The 17,423-nt window shown below is 51.9% G+C and overlaps 1 protein-coding gene across 2 annotated transcripts in view; it reads right to left on the bottom strand.

Moving 5' to 3' along the window:
• Positions 1 to 10,741: 10,741 nt before the first annotated feature.
• The window catches only part of SUFU (SUFU negative regulator of hedgehog signaling), an 87,924-nt gene continuing 81,242 nt past the window's right edge, over positions 10,742 to 17,423 (bottom strand). For both annotated transcript variants that reach the window (XM_036385581.2, XM_036385582.2), the window contains exon 12: positions 10,742 to 17,098. In XM_036385581.2, the coding sequence (XP_036241474.1) occupies positions 17,009 to 17,098 (90 nt within the window). In that variant the 3' untranslated portion in view covers positions 10,742 to 17,008. The remainder of the gene's footprint in view (positions 17,099 to 17,423) is intronic.

Below are 17,423 nucleotides of genomic sequence, written 5' to 3'. Positions count from 1 at the left end.
GCGGAGCGGAGGCGCCGGTGCCGGTAGGGTCTCGCCGGGCGCTGCCGCCGCCGCCGCCTCGGAGCTGCCGCTGTGCTGCGGCGGGAGCAGCCCCGCCCCGGCCGCGGGACCGCCCCGCGCGTCACCGGGCACCGCCCCCGCCCCGCCCCGCGGCCCCGCCGCCGTAAAGGGGACACGGCCCGCGGTGGGGCCCGGTGCCGATATCCGCCGATCTCCGCCGCTGCCTTCGAGGAGGCCGCGCTTGGCGTGTCCCGTCTGGCCACTGCATCGGCCGTAGGGCCCCCCTGCCCGGCCACCGACGTCCCTACGCGGCCCGCGCTGCTCAGGATGCCAGTCCGTAAAAAGGCTGGTTGCCCTGGAACCAGTGAACATCTGGGTCACAGCTGGTGCTGGGCACCGTCCTCATCGCTGTGTACAACTTCCTCGCGGGGGGAACAGGAGGGGCAGGCACTGGTCTCTTCTCTCTGGCAGCCAGGGACGGGACCCGAGGAAATGGCCTGAAGTTGTGTCAGGGGAGGTTGAGGTTGGGGTTGGATATTAGAAAAGGTTCTGATTGGGCACTGGAACAGGCTCCTCAAAGAAGTGGTCATACCACCAAGCCTGCCTGAGTTCAAGAAGCATTTGGAAAACACACTCAGGCACACTGAGGATGTTTAATTCTTGAAGATGTCTTGTGCAGGCCAAGAGTTGGATTTGATGATCCTTGTGGGTCCCTTACAACTCAGAATATTCTGGGATAAGTGCCCTCAAGAGCCTCCTGTGTCCTCTTGGCTGGCTTCTAGATAAATGTTACTTTGCATTTAGATGCATTTCCTCCCTGTGCAGAGCCACAGCCGTTTGTCCCCTGGGGTCTTTCCCAATTCAGAACCCCCAGCACCTTCTGCCAGAGCTCAGGGCACAGAGGTGTCTCTGTTAACAGCTCTCCCGCCAAATGTTTTCCGCAGCTGTTTTGTGGGACACTGTACATCTAACCCCTGCCATATGTGCCAAGCTGCTGGGAATAAAGCACGTTGCTGGTGGAAATCCATTTTGCACTGGCAAGAGCGTCAATGGCTCAAAACAGAGTATTTACATCAAAAAATGCTCAGGGTCCACAGTCAGGTTTGTGGTGGAGTGACAAGAGGGCAAAGGCTCAGTGAGCAGCTTCGGGATCTGGCCCAAACCTGACCCTTGGGTGACGCTCTCTGATTGCAATTTGCCTCTGGGAGGGATTTAGCAGGAATTCCCCATCTGCAGCCTCAAACTGTCTGAAGACACCACTCAGCAGTGTCTGCTATAGCACCCTATATCCCAGTGCCTTGGACCACCCAGGGCAGCCTGCTAGAGGGATGAGCATTCCACACCACTCCCAGTGTAGGGATTATCCAGGTCTTTCCACACTGTGTTTTACAGGAACCCCCTGTGTGTAGGCAGGCCCTGCCTAGAGACACTCTGATAAGGAGACAGTGATGGCTTCTGCTGGGGCTCCCCCCGTGTCACCCCTTGGCCGCCCCCCTCCATCCCTGCCCTCCTGGGGCTCAAGTGCTGATTCCTGAAAAGGGAGCGGTTTGCCATGCATTTCCTGTGCCAGGCCTCGGAGCCCATGGGCTGCACCTCTCCTCCAGGGTTTTACAGCCAGCCGGCAGCCAGGGCTGGTGGGAGCTGGGCAGGGCAGCATGAGATGTGTCAGAACCGCAGGCAACTGGCGGAGGCCGTGTGGAGGCAAACCTCTCCTCGAAAAGTCAGCGCAAAACTATTCATGACTCTCACTTCTCTATAAACACACACAGTACCAGACAGCCTCCAGTGACAGCCACCATCCCCACCCCAGCCAGCACAGGGCTCTTCTCAGGCCCCCTGTACTCCCACTGTGGCTGTGCTGGGAAAGCAGGTTGGTATTTACCAGTACTTAAAAGAGGAAGGTGGATGGAATGGGACTTAGCCAAGCTGAAAGATCCACCCTACTCCTGGCTGGGAATCCCTCTGTCCTGAGACTGGCACTCTGTCATCATACCCACATCTGGATGATGCCATCTCCCTGCCCATGCCAGAGAAACTCCCTTGGCAAGGGAAGCCCCAAAGCCAGGCTGGGCATTGCAGCCCTTCCACAACCAGTGGCAGCTGCCTGGAGGAAGACTGTAGACAGGTTTCCCTCTGCCTACACAGCTCCCAAACCCCTTCCTTACAGTGCTGGGTGGCTGATGAACAGCAGCAGGAGCATGCTGCAGAAAGCCTGCCCATGCTTCAGTCTCCCCTCCACCAGCATCTTGGTGTGGGTCCCAGACCACACCAAGGGGCCACAGAGGTGGTTTGTAACTGAGTCCTGGTGTTCATCCCTCAACCTCCCCTAAGCCTCAATTTTCCCAGCCAGAGGGGGGGAAAGACCACTTCCTGCCCCCTGTCTCCCCAGTAAAGTATCAGCATCTCTGCTGAGCCTCAGTGAGCACTGGCTGGACTGCAGGTACCCCCTGCAGGGCCACGATGCTCAGGCACTTGTCACTGGTGTCTGGCATTGAGGTGGCATTGCCTGGTACAGATGATGTCCCTGGGAGCAGGGATGAACTTGGCTGCTCTGCAGAGCCAAGGTACCAAACTCATTTTGGTGTTTGGGGCTTGGGACCCTGCGGAGCTGATGGTAGAGGGAGGGTGTTTGCAGAGGTTTACAGAGCAGTTGGCTGTTAATGTGACACCATCCCTGTCTGCCACCACCCTCCCTTGGGAACACTCTTGAAGGCTCTGGCACCCAGCTCTGCACCTTCCCCAGAAGCCTTGAGCCCTCTGGAAGTGATACAAAGTGCTGTGTTTCTTGGGTAATTTATAACACAATTAACCCATCAGAGAAAAAACATCACTCCCGTTCTGTCCCCTTCCATGTCAGGCTGGTGAGGTGTCTCTGTGTGATGGAGAAATCTCCCTCCACCTCCTCCATGTGATTAACATGCTGAAGGTTTTCACTGAAGTTTTAAGCTGGGTTTAAGGATGTAAGGAACTTGCAGGGCAGCAACAGTCTGGTTTCCAACACTAAATCTGTCTGCTATGGCCATCCCCTGTTCCTGTTTGTGGTGGAGGAGGAGGGAAACAGCCCCATGGAAGAGGCACAACACAGAGGTCCCCATGTCACCTGCTGGCCCAGCCCAGGACACACCACCAACATGCACCACTTGTGCCCAGCCATGCCATGGAGTCACACCTGTCCCTCACACACTGTCACCTGCCTGCTGTGGCATCCTCCCAGCCCAAAACCTTTTGGGAGAAGATGCACATGTGTGTATGCAGTGTGTCTGCAGGGGAAACCTCCTATCTGACATTAATAAAAAGGGACCAGAAGCAGGGTGTGCAGCCTGGTCCCCACAGCACACAAAGCAGGTTCCCAGCCCCACAGGCACTGGGATCCAGCGACACCCACATGTGACACTGGAAGCTGGGAGCAGGTCTGGAATGCTGTGCTGGGTGCAGGGATGCTAAGGCCCCATGAGAGAGCCTTACCCTTGTGCAATGGGTGTGCACCTGGGGCTCCTCTTGGGGCAAAAATGCTGGGCTTTCTCCCTTCCTCCCTGAGCCTAAAGCATGAGCCAAAGTGGATATTGAGGCCTGGCCAAGGGGGACTGCATGTCAGGGTGTTGGAGGGGAGCTCTGCTTTGGTTCAAGCAAATCTGGGGTGTAACAGCCCAGTCTGAGGTTGACTGGCCAAATCCAGGGGTGCACAGCCAGCCAGCTGTGGAGCAGGGATGATGCTCCAGGGCTCACTCCCTTGGCTGAGCTCGGGGTGCTGCTGGGTGCTGGTGAGTGCGGAGCGGGTCCGGCAGCTGCGGGGCTGGAGCAGGGGAGCCGGATGAGGGCCGGTGTAGTTCCCTGCTTGGTGGGGTTTCTTTCTATGCAAATGCCTGGGAGCAGCTGCCCTGCTGGCGTGACTCATTTCCTGCTCTTGTGTCACATTCTGGTCAGGCCAGTTTGGCAAAGGCTTTCTTCTCTCCCTCCCTGGCTTCTCCTCCTTCTCTCCCCAACGCCGAGGGCTGGGATGTGCATTTGCTCAGTCCCTGGCAGGATGAGGCAGGATTTTCAGGAAACTGCGTCAAAGCCACAAAACCTCCATATATATTAAAAAAAACCCCCAAAACAACCAAACAAAAAACCCAGCACAATTTTCTCTTATTCTTTTTTTCTGAGCACAGTGGAGACTGGCGGCCAGACAGGCTCCTCCGCTCTTCCCCCTCCTGGGGCGGCTCCTTCCCCGGAGACCCAGGGGACAGGACCTGGCAGAGAAGCTGTAATAGTTTGCTGGGTGGACAAGGGGAAAAAATGCAGCTTGGTCTCATTTTACCTTCTGCTGCCAGTTGCAGAAGTGCTGCCAGAGCTGGGCAGCCTTTAACAGGGCATAGCTGGTGAGAGCATCCAGGGCAGCCACCATCCCTGGAATTTGCCCGGCATTTCTTTTTCCTCAGCAGAGCTCTGGGGCAGACTCACCACTGCACTCTGAAAAACGTACTGGATGGGGTTAAAAGTAACTCATTCATCTTAAAAGGGGTCTGGAAAGGATGGTAGCAATCGATGACAGACCCCAGTGTGGTGAGTATCCCACCACAGGTTGTGAAAAGGGAAGGCCATTCTGGCAGTGAATCCCTCTGGCTGCACCCACAGTCTATCCAGGCTGGCACTCCCCAAAGCCCAGGGCTGTGCCACAGGTAGAAAAGTCATTTTTTGAGGCATTTCCCACCTGATCTGTGTTGTAGTGGTGAGGTCAGGATTTACAGCCTTCCAAATGGCCATGTAAACCCTCCTGCCCCGGGGCTCTTGCTTTGCTGTGTCACCATCCCCTGGGTGCAGGGACACACACACCCCCCTCACTGCCCCCAAGGCCAGGGCAGAAAGCAGCAGCCCTTTACCTTGAGCCCGTGGCTACCAGTGGCCCAGTCCTGCACTGGCCCTTTCCCTGGTGCATCCATCTCTGGCACAGCATCCCACACCACAGTGAGGCATTTCCCTGAGGGAAAGATGGAGCTCCTCAGTGCTGCCAGCCCAGCATCAAGCCTGGGACATGAGGATGCCAGCCCCAGATCTGATCATGGGAGACAGGATGGGAACAAGATACAATCCCACCACCTCCATTCCCATCTGCAGTTCCATTCAGCCACTCTCCCACCAGAAGGCCCCTGTGGTCCCTGCCCAGAACAAGGTGTAATCTTTGCAATCTTCACATCAGTTTCTCAGCCTTCGTGTTCATTTTCTGCATGTTCCCTGCAATTCAAGTCGGCTCCAGCCAAATGACCCAGTGCCACACACCTGCTAGAAAGCCCCCTGCCAGGGAGCTCTTGGGCTTTCCCGTGAAGGGCAGAGCATCCAAAGCTGCCATGCCCTGTGCAACCCCAAACCTAAAGCCCCAAAGCCAAGTGGTACCACAGGGCTTCAGTCTGGGAGAAAGTGAGGCAGGTGAGGGCATGGGATTGCTCCAGAGCTGCGGCCCATGCACTCACTGCTACTGGGGTTTAAACTTCCCCTCAGAAAGCCTAAAGGTCTGTTTGCCCACAGTGAAGGGAAAAGCAGGAGAGCACTGGTATAAATTAGGTCAGGAAGCATGGCTAATAAACTGTCACTCCTGGTTGTGTAATGGGAGCAATTATTGGTTTAGGTTTTGTTAAGACACCAGGAAGGAAAACACGACCTGTCTGGGGGTAGGAGTGTGATGGCAAACAAAAAAGGAGGGTCCTGTTGACAGAAGGATGAAGTTGCTTTTGTGTTGGAGGCATTTCTGTCTCATCCTGGTGTGTTGGCAGCCTGGGGCTTGAACAGACTCCTGCATGGGGAATGCAGGGAGGGGATTCCCAGCTCTCTCTGTGCCCTCTCCTTCTCCTGGGCATCCCAGGGCTCCAGAGTCTCTAGGCAGGTGGTTTTAACCCCTCTGAAGTCTCCCTGTCCATGATCCACTCTGCTCAGCTCAGCACTTGGTGCTCGCTGTCCCCCCACAGATCCTCCTTTGGGGACCTGTGGGGACCTGTGGGCAGCAGGGCCCGTGTGGGCTCTGCAGGAAAGCCTGGGAGAAGTGCCTGAGCTCTTCCTGCATCTGATGGCCCTCCTCTCCCTACAGAGCTGCCAGGCTTCCCTTGCTGCCCACCACCTTGTGCTGCCCCCTGCACTGCTGGCAGGAAACACCTCTCTGTCCATCCCTCCCTGCTGCCAGTCTCTGAGGGGAGAGACTGCTGCTGGAGGTCACCCAGAGCCTGGCCAGAAGAAACTCAGAGCCCTCCATGAACAAAACCCCAGGGCCCTGACAAACCTGTGGTGGGGAGACCCACATCTCCTCCACGGGTGTCAGGAGAGTGGGAGGCTCCTGGAGTGAATCCAGCTAATGCACAGCACTAAGGAGGGGCTGTGGCACCTGGCAGCCAGGGTTAGCCTTTAACCACCCAAAACATGTCAGAAAGGGAGAGGAAATTCTTGAGGCATCTATTAACATAAAAGGAGTCATACTTTACGTTTGGTCCCACTTATGGCTTATAAATGATTACTGCACCTTTTAATAAATGGTTAATCAAGTGTTAGAGTCCAAACAAGTTGATGGGTTGCTTATTACCACAGTTTATAACCTTTTATGAATGCCTTCTGTCGATGTGCTTATAAACATCCATACCACGTACTTCTCATGTCTTGACACGTTGGTCACATCTGTTTGAAGTTTATTAACCCTGGAGTTGCTTGCTAAGGGCAGGCTGGGGGTAGCCTGCTGTTGCTCTGTATCAATCCGTGCAGCTCAGAGGGCACACCTGCACCAGCTGAGGGGCAGTCTGGGCATCCCCCTTCATCCAAAAGAGGCTCCAGGCAAGCAGGATGCAGCTGCATCAGAAATAAGTTGGCAGTGGGGTGTTGCTCTCAGGGGTGCATTTTTTTTTGGCCACCAGGACAAACAGCCAAGGGAAGTCAGTGGGAGATTCTTCCTCTCTTGAAGTCACCGAACCGAGACAGGACGTCGTCCTAGGCCACCCGCTTGAATCAAAACCACAAGTTATTGGGCTCGGTGCAAGGGGAATTGGGGGAAATTCTCTGCTCTGCAAACACAGGAGGTAAAACATGATTTAATGGGCTCTTTTGGACTGGAAACTCACGGAAACATCCTTGGCCATCGCTGTTCCTGTGCAGCCGAAGCCCCCCTCCCACCATGTTGCAAATAATGAAATGAAACTTTCAACAAGCTGAATAATCAGAAAACAATTTTCCAATAAAATCATTCGCTGAAATCTCCTTTTAAGGCAAGGACTGGGATTCCCAGTGCCGAGCGTGTTCCCAACGCCTCGCAGCATTGTTCAGCTGGCTGAGCTGGGGCTGGGCAGGCTGCCACAGCGCCCTGTGCCCCAGGGATGCTCCCTGTCACACAGCCCAGCCACCCCTCCACTCCTGAGCCCCTTTGCCTTCATATTTCCCTTTTTGCTGCAAACTTCTGATAAATTTCCTGTTCAAAAAGCAAGTGGGACATACAAGCTGACATGGCCCCACGCTTGCTCCAGCATTTTTAACAGCCACAGAAGGGATTTGTGCATTACCCAGACAGGGATGATCCCAGCCTAGGCAGTGAGCTGGGTCTCCCAGGTCATCTTGGCCTTGGACACTCCTGGAGATTTTTAAATATCTAACCATGCTTTTTCCTTTGCTCCCTGCTGTCCAGCCCTTCCAAAGTGGGTACCCCATCTCCTGCAGCAGGAGCATCTCCAGCATGGGACAGCCCTGCTCGCTGCCCTCCAGCAGGTTATGATTTGTGGCCAGAGCGTAGAAAGTCTGAGGAAATGAGAATGCTGGGAAAGGGCATTAAAAATACTCCTCCCCTAGGAAAAACAAAAGCAAACCTGAGGTATGCTTTCTTGGAAAGCCCCTGTGGCAATGGCTGCTGCCTGACATGAAGCTACAGGCAGTGCTTCCCTGTGGCAGGTGAGCAGTGGGGCATGGAGGGGACAGAGGGGACAAAGCCTGCACTGAGGCCACTGTGGCTGAGCTGCTATGGCCTGTCCAAACACTGCTTCAGTTCTTGTGAGCGATGAGGTCACAGGGCAAGGTAATGTAATTTTTTTCTCCAGTGCAAACCCTGCCTGACAGCAGGAGCAGTTGCTCTGGAAGCTGTTTGGAGAAGCTGGAGCTTTTAGGCAGGCCGTGGGTGCCTAGACAGGGAGCTGGGGCATGCAGGAGGTGTCCCTACAGTCTCCTCCCAGTCCTGCCAGGTCCTGGTTTCCTACGCCAGACCTGAGGCTGTGACAAGCAACAGGACAAGGATGCCTGCTGGGTCCCTGGTGTCCTCAAAACTTGGCTGGGGGTGCTTGTCCTGTGCCAGAGGGAGGCAGCAGGATCTGGCCAAGCCTGGCTGCTCTGGGACCCTCTCCAGCCATGGCTTAGCCATCGGCCCCCAGGAATACGGGGTGTTAACATATTGGGCCCTGTGCACTGGGTTGTGTCAGGAGCTTTTCCTCTGCACTGAGGTGCTGCTGTGGCCAGCTGTGCCACAAACATCAGCTGGGAGAGACAGCAAGCAGGAGAGAAATTAGGGGAAAAGAGGGAAAAAATACTTGAACAACAAAACCCAAAGGGACGTGGTGTGCTGATCTCCTGTGAGCCCACATTTCTGGGTGTTGTATGACACATCCTTGTGGTGCAGGGGGCTGAAGCATGCAGAACAGTTCCTTCCCATGTCTGCACCATCCTGCCATGGGCTAGGGGACATGCCATGGGATGGGGATGTGCCATGGGAAGGGACATGCTGTGGGGGTGATGCTTTGTGAGGGGGTTGGAGATCAGAACTGTTCCTGGGTGCCCGAGTCCAGTCACGTTGACTCTGTCCTGATGGGCAGGGAGCACCACAGGAGCAGAAGCCCCTGGTGTGCGGATGCTCCTCTGTTCCACCCATGGGGACCCATCTCCCACCTCACTCCATCTCCCTGTTCAGCTTCACAGGTGCACCCTCTTCCCCACTGAGGTTCCCAGCCACTGCCATTCACTTCTCAGATGGGAAATGAGCCCCAGCCCTCTCTCTACACTCCAGAAAAAAAAAACACCAAGAGAGGACCGAAATAAACAAACAAATCCTTCCCTCTCCTGGCTTGGCATCTGCTTACAGCCCTTCCATTATTAATTAGAGAAGCTGCCGGCATTATTAGCAACAAACCGCTCCTAATGAAGTTCAGAGCCGCAGATCCAGGAGGGGCTCCCAGACACTGCTTTTCAGAAACCTTAATTAAATTCACTGCCCGAAGGTGCTTTTGGCTGGGGTGCAGGCAGAGCAGCGAGGCTGCCTGGGCTGGGCACAGCCATGCCGGTGGTGGGCCCTGGGGGGAAGGGTGTTCAGCAGGAGAGGGGCACCCCGCTGTGCCACAGCTCCAGGGTCCCCTCCGGATTTGGGGCTGAACAGAGGAATCAGCTGGGATGCAGTGCTGCAAAGGGGGTACTGCCTGGCCACCACAGGAAAGGCACAAGTGGACAGTTTAATTCATTAATTAAATTTACTAAGTGGCTGACAGTGAGGGTTCGCAGCACTATGTGGGGTCCCTTGCTGCTCTGGCTCTGCCATCCTTGCTGGGATGTCCTAAAGGGGTGGCCCTGTGCTTGTGCATACTTCAAAAACCGAGAAGGCAAGAGGCATGAGGGGGTCTTGGGCCAAAGAACCAGTTGTGGGTGGCTTCTCTCCCCCCAGGCCTCTGTCTGGGTAAATAACCTCACTGGGGAACCCCACTGATCATCAAGATTTCCCCAAGTGAGACGGTGAAACCTTACCAAGCTGAGGGGATGTTCTCTTTGTCACATCCAGCAGGGACTGTTCTGCACTGGCAGAGCTTGGAGATCTCATTGCTTTGCACTGGGGCTGGGGCAGTTTGTGTCTGGATGCAGCTGTGGGAGAGGTCTCAGGAAAAGGATGGCTTTCACTCCAAACTTCAAAGGAAAAGAAATCCTTGCAGAAACCCTTTCTGCTGATTGCTCCCCTTTTGATGCAGGGTGGGCTCAGATAACACCTGTGAAGAGCAAGTGCAAAACCTGCCTAAAGCTGGATTTTGGCTCTCCATGCATCCTTTCCTTTCCCTGTCATCCTTCCTCTGAGCACTGCAATCTCCCTCCCCCCCTCCCCGCCCAGATATTCCACCCTTTTTCTCTGGCCTTAAAGGCATTTATTACTGAGGAGTGTAAAAAGATTACTGCAAAATCGTTCTGTGTTACTGGGAAATCATTGCAACATTAGCTCGGTAATATTTTTTCGTAAGTGTTTGCTGTGTCTCTTCTCTAACATATTCACTCTCTGCACACACATCCACACCCCCACAAATCCCACTGAAGCCAGAAGGCACTTGGCAGAGGACAGGAACACGGACCTGACCTGACACTCACCCCAGCTCCCTCCTTCCTGTGCTGGTGGACGAGGTTGCCATCTCTCAGCCAACTGGCTGCATCCTTGGACCCACGTGCAAGCACTCCCTATTCCAGCTTGTCCAAAGAGCACGGAAAACCCTGGCTGTCAGGGCACTCAGGCTGCCTTGACTCAAGGGGTTTTGTCAGCAGATGCTCATGGAAGATGCTGAATCTGGCAGGTCCTGGGACCAGTCATTTTGCTGAGTTTTAGGGGAACAAAAGATCCCTTTCCCTCCCACACTTGTAGTCCAGAGGTCTGGGCAAGAGACCCCGCTTCCCTGGGAGCAGGGAAGAAGGTGTCAACGAGGAGAAGGAGCTGCCAAAGGAGTTGCAGAGCTGAGCAGGAGACAGTCAGTCCCAACAGGTTGCCCGCAGAGAAGGACACTGACAATTCTGCAAATACCTTTAATGCACTCAGATTACACGGGAGGAAAAAAAATGTTTAGTGATTCACAAAAATATTACAAAAAGTCACGTGCAGGCGAAACACACCCAGCACTGCAATAACAATGTAAGAATTTACATTAGAAACTAATATAAAATATTTAAAAACCTCTGCTAGTTTAGCTTTCTGTTTGTTTTTTGTCTTTTATAAAAAAAAGGAGGAGGGGAGAGGGAAGAAAGGCCATCTACAAGGTACTGGTACACCGGCCACAGAAACACAGGCTCCTTCCAGCCCCACTGGGAGTGTCCTGGGGCTCCTCCATCCATATGACCCCTGCGTCTGCAGACCACACACACACCCCCACACACACCCCCAAACACACACACATGTACACAGCTGAAGTACAGAAAGCTCACCCCAGGGCTGCAAGGGCAACCCCAAAGGTCAGGGTTTGCTGTGGTCCCAGTCACCCATGTGTCCCCTGCCCTGGGAACCTTGCCTTTGCTCCATTCAGCACACAAAACAAGTAGTGTCCCCAGCGAGAGGCAAAACCTCCATCCCTTTAAAAAAAGGGAAAAGTTAGTGTGTCCAGCCTGGGCTGGACAAGAGAAGGGTTTTGAAAGAGTAAACTTGGGTTTGGAGCATGACTGTGGCCAAACTCACAGTACCGGGACTACAAGGCTGGATGGGTGCAAGGAGCATCCCAGTGCAGGAGCCAGGAACCACTACAAGCCCCTAGCAGGATGCTGCCTGCTTCCACGGGGCTGCAGATTCCCACTTTGGGGAAAGCAAAAAAAGCCCAGAGCTCCCCAGCCCATGATCAGTCCTACCAGGACAACATGGCCACTCACACCCACCTCCCTTTCCTCAGCCCCTGTGTGTTTTGCATCCTGCTTGCTTCTGTAGGGAGACAGGCCCAGGAGCCTCGTCATCAGCACCAGGGAGCCCTCCTGCTCCCACCCTGCTCGGGGCATTGTCACAAGCCGTGTTTGTGTAGGACCCACCACACACGGTGACAGCTCGGGCCCTCCCACCCTGGCTCTCAGGCTCTGGAGTTTCCGGAGCCGCACTTTCGCTGCAGTTGGGCCCCAGGGAAAGGAACAAAGGAGCCATTTTCATCTCCAGCCTCGTCGGGAGCGGAGGGAGAGGGCAAGAGAAAAGAACAGTGTTTGCAAAACACGACAATGGGCAGGAAATTTTCTTCTGGCTTTTCGAGGTTGGGTTTGTTTCTCTCTCTCTTCCTCTTTTTAAAGAGGGGAGGCACAGCATCAGGAGAGTTTAAAAACAACCAGGCCCTGGCCAGCCACATCTGCCATGTGTAGCTCTTCCTGGGCTGATGATCCTCTCCTGCTATCAGGGCTCCATAAGCAGGTGAACGATGCTGTGGTCTTCCAGCAAGGGAAAGGGACGGGGCAGCCCCTTCACAGCAGACCAGAAATGACGTTTGTGAACTGATGTGCCACTTATGATGATTTTATGGTCTGTCAGCGACTTTAGGGAAACAGAATCATGGTAGAAATGAAGAGGCGGTGAAGCACAATACACGACAGGTTCACTGCCTGAGAGGCAAGTCGATACGGGACCACGTTTAAAGCACATTTGCAACCTCAGGCCTATTCTCCATTTGAAATTTTGGACTCATGTCAAACACAAGGGTTGGGTTTTTTTGAAATAAGAGAGAATAGGCAGACACTGCACAACAGAAAAAAATGTTATAAAAACAGTGGGTTGAAACAGAGCTTGTTAGGTTGAGAGACTTAAATCCAGCTTAAAATCTTAAGAGGTGAACCCCATAGGCAAATGTGGATTTTGAGATTGCTCTGGATACAGTCTTGCTGCTGTGCCGGCTGGCATTTATTAATAGGGACAGATGCACATACAGGAATTCCTGGTTGCTTCACAATTTGTCTGCCCTTGCAGCTTCACTCACAGGAAAAATTAAGGCACAATGTGTTCTCTCACAGGAGGGCAGTCACCCAGTCCCTGGAAGGTGGAAGGGCTCTCCTGGTGCTGGAACCCTTCCTCACCGGGCCCAGATGGAGTAGGGGCTGAATAGAGCCCCAAGACTTGATACAGTGGAGCCAGAAGGCACAAGGCCATGCTCTGGGCTAGGGGCAAACTGGACACAGGATCTAAGGGCTTCCTCTGGCCTCAAGCTTTTCTCCCCACCTAATGTGATGCTGCCCTGCCCTGGCCAGGTACAAGCTGGCAAAGCAGGACATGGACTCTGGATACCAACCTAGGAGGAGGGAAGAGCCAAGCACTGCTTTCAAGTGTTTTGGGTTGTTAAAAAAATATTTCTACTGGTCCCAGATGAAAAACAACACAACCCTCACTTCTCCCAAGACGATTTGATGACCTGATGGTGTAATTTCAAAAGCCATCCAAGAGCAACTGAATATTTAAAGAGAAGAGCTTCAGAATATAATTTCAAATCACTGTTGGCAATTCCATGTAGAGTAAAACCAATATACACCATCCTCAAAGAATTAGACACAGCAGGCACCATCTATCTAAGCCACTGAAAATATGGTTACAGCAGCTACAAGACTGACTGCTCTGCTCAGATCACACCCTACATACTTTAATACTGAAATTATACATTCCTTGTCCTGTTTTTAATCAGAAATTGAGAGGGAGAGAGTAGTCCTGGCTTTTAAGACTTCTCCTGTTTCAGAATTGCTGTCACATGCTGGATTTTCAAGGCTCTTCATCTTTCCAAATATCTGAATTGACCTGCATTGCCAGATTTCTTCAGGAGAGAAAAATCCTGTACTCACTGCTTCTAAACAGAATGCTTTCATTTCCATCCAGGTCACTGTCTTTAGCCAGCACAAGCCCCACAGGTTTTGGGTCCATACAAACCTGCTTCAGGCCTTCTACACAATCAACAAAAAATCAGCACCAGTGGTCCTACCATCTCATCAGGTTTGAGCTAGCAAAACACTGTGGTATTTATTAACACTGATGACTTCCCTCTTTCAAACTACTTGCTCACTAAAATACAAAGGTTTCTTTTCCATTTCATTCACACACAGACATGTCCTCTTGCCCCAAGATGAAAATATCCAAACTTCACATCTCATTTACTTGCCAGTGAGTAAGCCTTTGGCAGGGTTGCAAACCTGATGTGAATCGTGAGGGGATGTCCTGTGGCTGCCCAGCTCTTCAGGATACTGAGTAACTGCAACTTTCCTACTCTTAGATAAGTTTCTGAGAGGCAGCAACATGATCAGGGAGCTTAAGGGCTGACTTTCACCAGGTTCTCATAGCTGCTCTAACAATAAGACACAGAATTCTATTTTAGCAATTATTTGTCTAATATTTCCCCCCTTACCTAAATAGGAAGATTTCACTTCCTTCCCTTCCAGCCTTCCCCCCTCAATTGTTATCTGGCTACCAGCAAAGATCTGTGAGAAAGTGTCTCAGAAATAGAGATTTCTGGCATGCCACCTGTTCATAACTCAAATACACAGAACTATATATAAATACATGACATGGAACAAAAATACACATACACACACAAGGATACTGGGTGGATTATCACATGCATTCAGCGTGCTCCCTCTGAAGTCAATGGAAACCCAGCCCAGAGCATCTGATGAGAGTAAATACAGTGAGGAAAACACTAGCATGAGAAAGGCAGAACTGGAGCACGAGCCAGCTTGGAGGAGGTGCTTTCCCTGCATACAGCACCAGATCCCTGCCGTGAAAGCTCAAAGAGTTCATAGGGCAGGAGGTCCCAAGCTTTCCAGATGTGTGTCGGAGCCCAGAGAGGGTCTGATGGACTTCTCTCTGCCCCGTGCTGATCTCTGCAGGAATAGCAACAATTGACCTTCCAAATGTCCCTTCTCCACCAAGACGTGGATTTTAAACTCCTTTTAATGAGAGCTAGCATCTGGAAACAAGGAAGAGCAGCCAGCATCATGGCAACAGGCCAGCTCTGCTGCAGCACCCCCAGCAAGCTTGTGCAAGAGCATCCATGGGCTACTGTTGGATGGCTTTGGGACAAAATTGTAGTTGCTGCCTTTGCTTTTTCCCCACTGCCACAATTATCTGTTTGCCCATTATCTTGTGGTGGGACACTTGGGCACAGTGTTTTTGAAGCTGGACTGGTAGGTTTTCATGGCACTTTCTCACCCACGCTGTCTCTTGCACATACATCTGCAGTGCAGAAGGGATGCTTAGTGCTAACCAGGACAATGAAAACTGGCCAAGAGATCCCATGGATGAATGCAGCCTGCCACAGCACAGAAATCACTCTGGCTGGCACATGCAGATATCTGAAAGTTTGTTCTTTCACAGCAGGATTTTAAGATGATCCTCTGAGTTCAGACAAAATGACAAACTCATTTACATGTAAATTGCTTTCATAGCTTTGCAGAAAGGAAGGTTCTGCAGAGCAGTGTTGGACCCTGCATTTGGCCTGCCTTAAATTATAATATAAAAACAATTATAATAATACAAATACTACTTTGTACACAAAGCACGCCCTCCCCTGCAAACCCTGGCATGCTTCGGTAGGTCCTACAGCCCTCTAGTCAATAGTCACCCTCTCTGCACAGAGAGACATTGAGTGACTTGCCTGAGGCCACAGAGGAATTCTGTAGCAAGTCCAAGGAAAGCTTTGTGGCTCCTAGCTCTGCTTCTTGACCAACATTAACCAGCCTCAAATATATGCAGAAAACATCAAAGCCGACTGTGCTGGGAAGAAATTAAATCAGAAAACAAACAGAAAACCGACCCCAGGGTACTGTGAGGCCTCCTGGACTTTGCTGTTTGATCAGGGGAGTTAAGTGTTAAAAGCTTTTGTTATACTTGTATTAGGATCACACAGCAAGTGCGCATAAACCACCAGTTATCTTGTAGGCAGAAAGGGGTGGAAGGAAAGCTGCACCTTCCCCGACAAGGAGTGAAGAGTTGTCACCAAAAGACAATGGGCAGAGGAAGGCTGGGGAATATGCATCAGAAACACCCTGCAGCAGCAGCAGCAGCAGCAGCAGGGGGTAAAGCCTGCAGTGTTTGCTGCAGGTATCCACAGGGCCAGCAGCTGATGCAGAGACACAACCTGGCACTGCAGAGACCGGCTCCTCTGCACACTCCTTTTGCTCCAAGGAGGAAGCCACAGGGATCTACAGAGAGTCTTTTCAAACTGGTTTTGATGCTTTACAGTTCAAACCCATCTGAAAGGAGGAAGGTCAGCAACAAGAGCCACCACAGTGAGGCTACAGGGGAAAATGGAGCTGCACTAGGGCACAACCCTGCTGGAACAGGGAGAATAGTTGCCTTCATTGAGGCTGAGACTCCTTTCTGCTGTGCCAGGGCAGCAGAGATCTCCACTTCACATGCTTTCAAGCAGCCCCCTGATCCTGCAGAGCTGCTGAAGTTGTCCCTGTGAACAAATGATCCTTTCTAGCTTCTCAAATTCTGTACAACAGCAAGGAAAAAATACTTGACAGTATCTCTTTAAAGATAAACACACTGTAAACAGGAGATCTCCCCCGCCCCGGTAGCTTTCTTCCTCCTGCTTGTGCAAAACCAGAGGTTGCGACCTTCCCTGGGGTTCAGGCACAAGGACAGGATGCACAAGAATAAAGTTGCCTCTGTTTGCAGTGATACCATAGCTAATAGCACCAAGACCAACACTTAAAACATGCCTAATTTGAGGGCAGGGAGGATCTGGATTTGTTTTTCTTGACTGAACTAGAAAGTTCATCTTTAAATCTGTTCAGCTTCAAGCATGTGAGCTTTTGGCCTCCTTTAAACAGGGGAAATACCATTCCGTTTCTAAAAAGAAAAAAAAAAATAGCACATGGAAGAACAGTTCTGCAGTCAGTAAAAGTTTGGCTAACAAAAGGACTCCAGAGTCACGTAAAGAACATTTAATCCATGGATTATAGGCTCGCACCTGGCAGAAATGTATGTGTAAATACAGGCGTGCAGAGCGTCTACACCCTGGGCTAAGGCAGAGGGGAGTTCTGCAGCTAGGAGAGAGAAAGGATCCTTACTACTAATTTTCATAGTTAAATATTTCTCACTCGCACTCACACATACGCAGGCTGCTCCCAGAGAGTTCAGCCTCGGGAAGGATAAAGGAAAGGGCTCAGTTCGGTCTGGGCTGGTGCTGAGTAGCTCCTCTTCTGTTTGCAGTGGTTGTGCAGCAAACTCTTTTTATTTGCAGGCAGAGTTTTTACTGCATTAATTATCCTGTGAGTCACTGGGTAATGGACAGTAACTTGGCTCTCCCAGTTGTTAGAATAGTGTAATTCAGCTCTAATGCAGTGGGTTGTCGAACACGGCATCTGGCAAGATGGAAACTTTCAGTTTCTTTTCAGGCCAGCTGTACTCCTTTGGAAGTTTAAACTGTAAGACAGTAAAGAGAACCAGTTAATGCATATCACTACAATCTGCACAGAAAAAACAGAATTGTTGCGAAGGCAGGCAGCCCCATGTTATTATTATTTTTTAAAACAAGAGGCCACTAAGAAAACATTTCCCCATCGGTATGTTTTGGACAGCAGTGGACATTAGATAATGGGGCCTGTCTCAGCTGCCAAAGTAAAGTTCTGAGCTTTCAGCCCAGGCGCTGTTTATTTCGTCAGATGAATTTTGGAGGGTTTCTGCCCCCATCACTATTTCCACTTCCCAATCTCTCAGAAGATTTGCAGCAGAAGTGTCTTCCCTCCTA

This window comes from Molothrus ater, chromosome 8 (assembly GCF_012460135.2).
Source record: "Molothrus ater isolate BHLD 08-10-18 breed brown headed cowbird chromosome 8, BPBGC_Mater_1.1, whole genome shotgun sequence".
Lineage (NCBI taxonomy): Eukaryota > Metazoa > Chordata > Aves > Passeriformes > Icteridae > Molothrus > Molothrus ater.
This window is presented reverse-complemented; position numbering and strand designations above follow the sequence as displayed.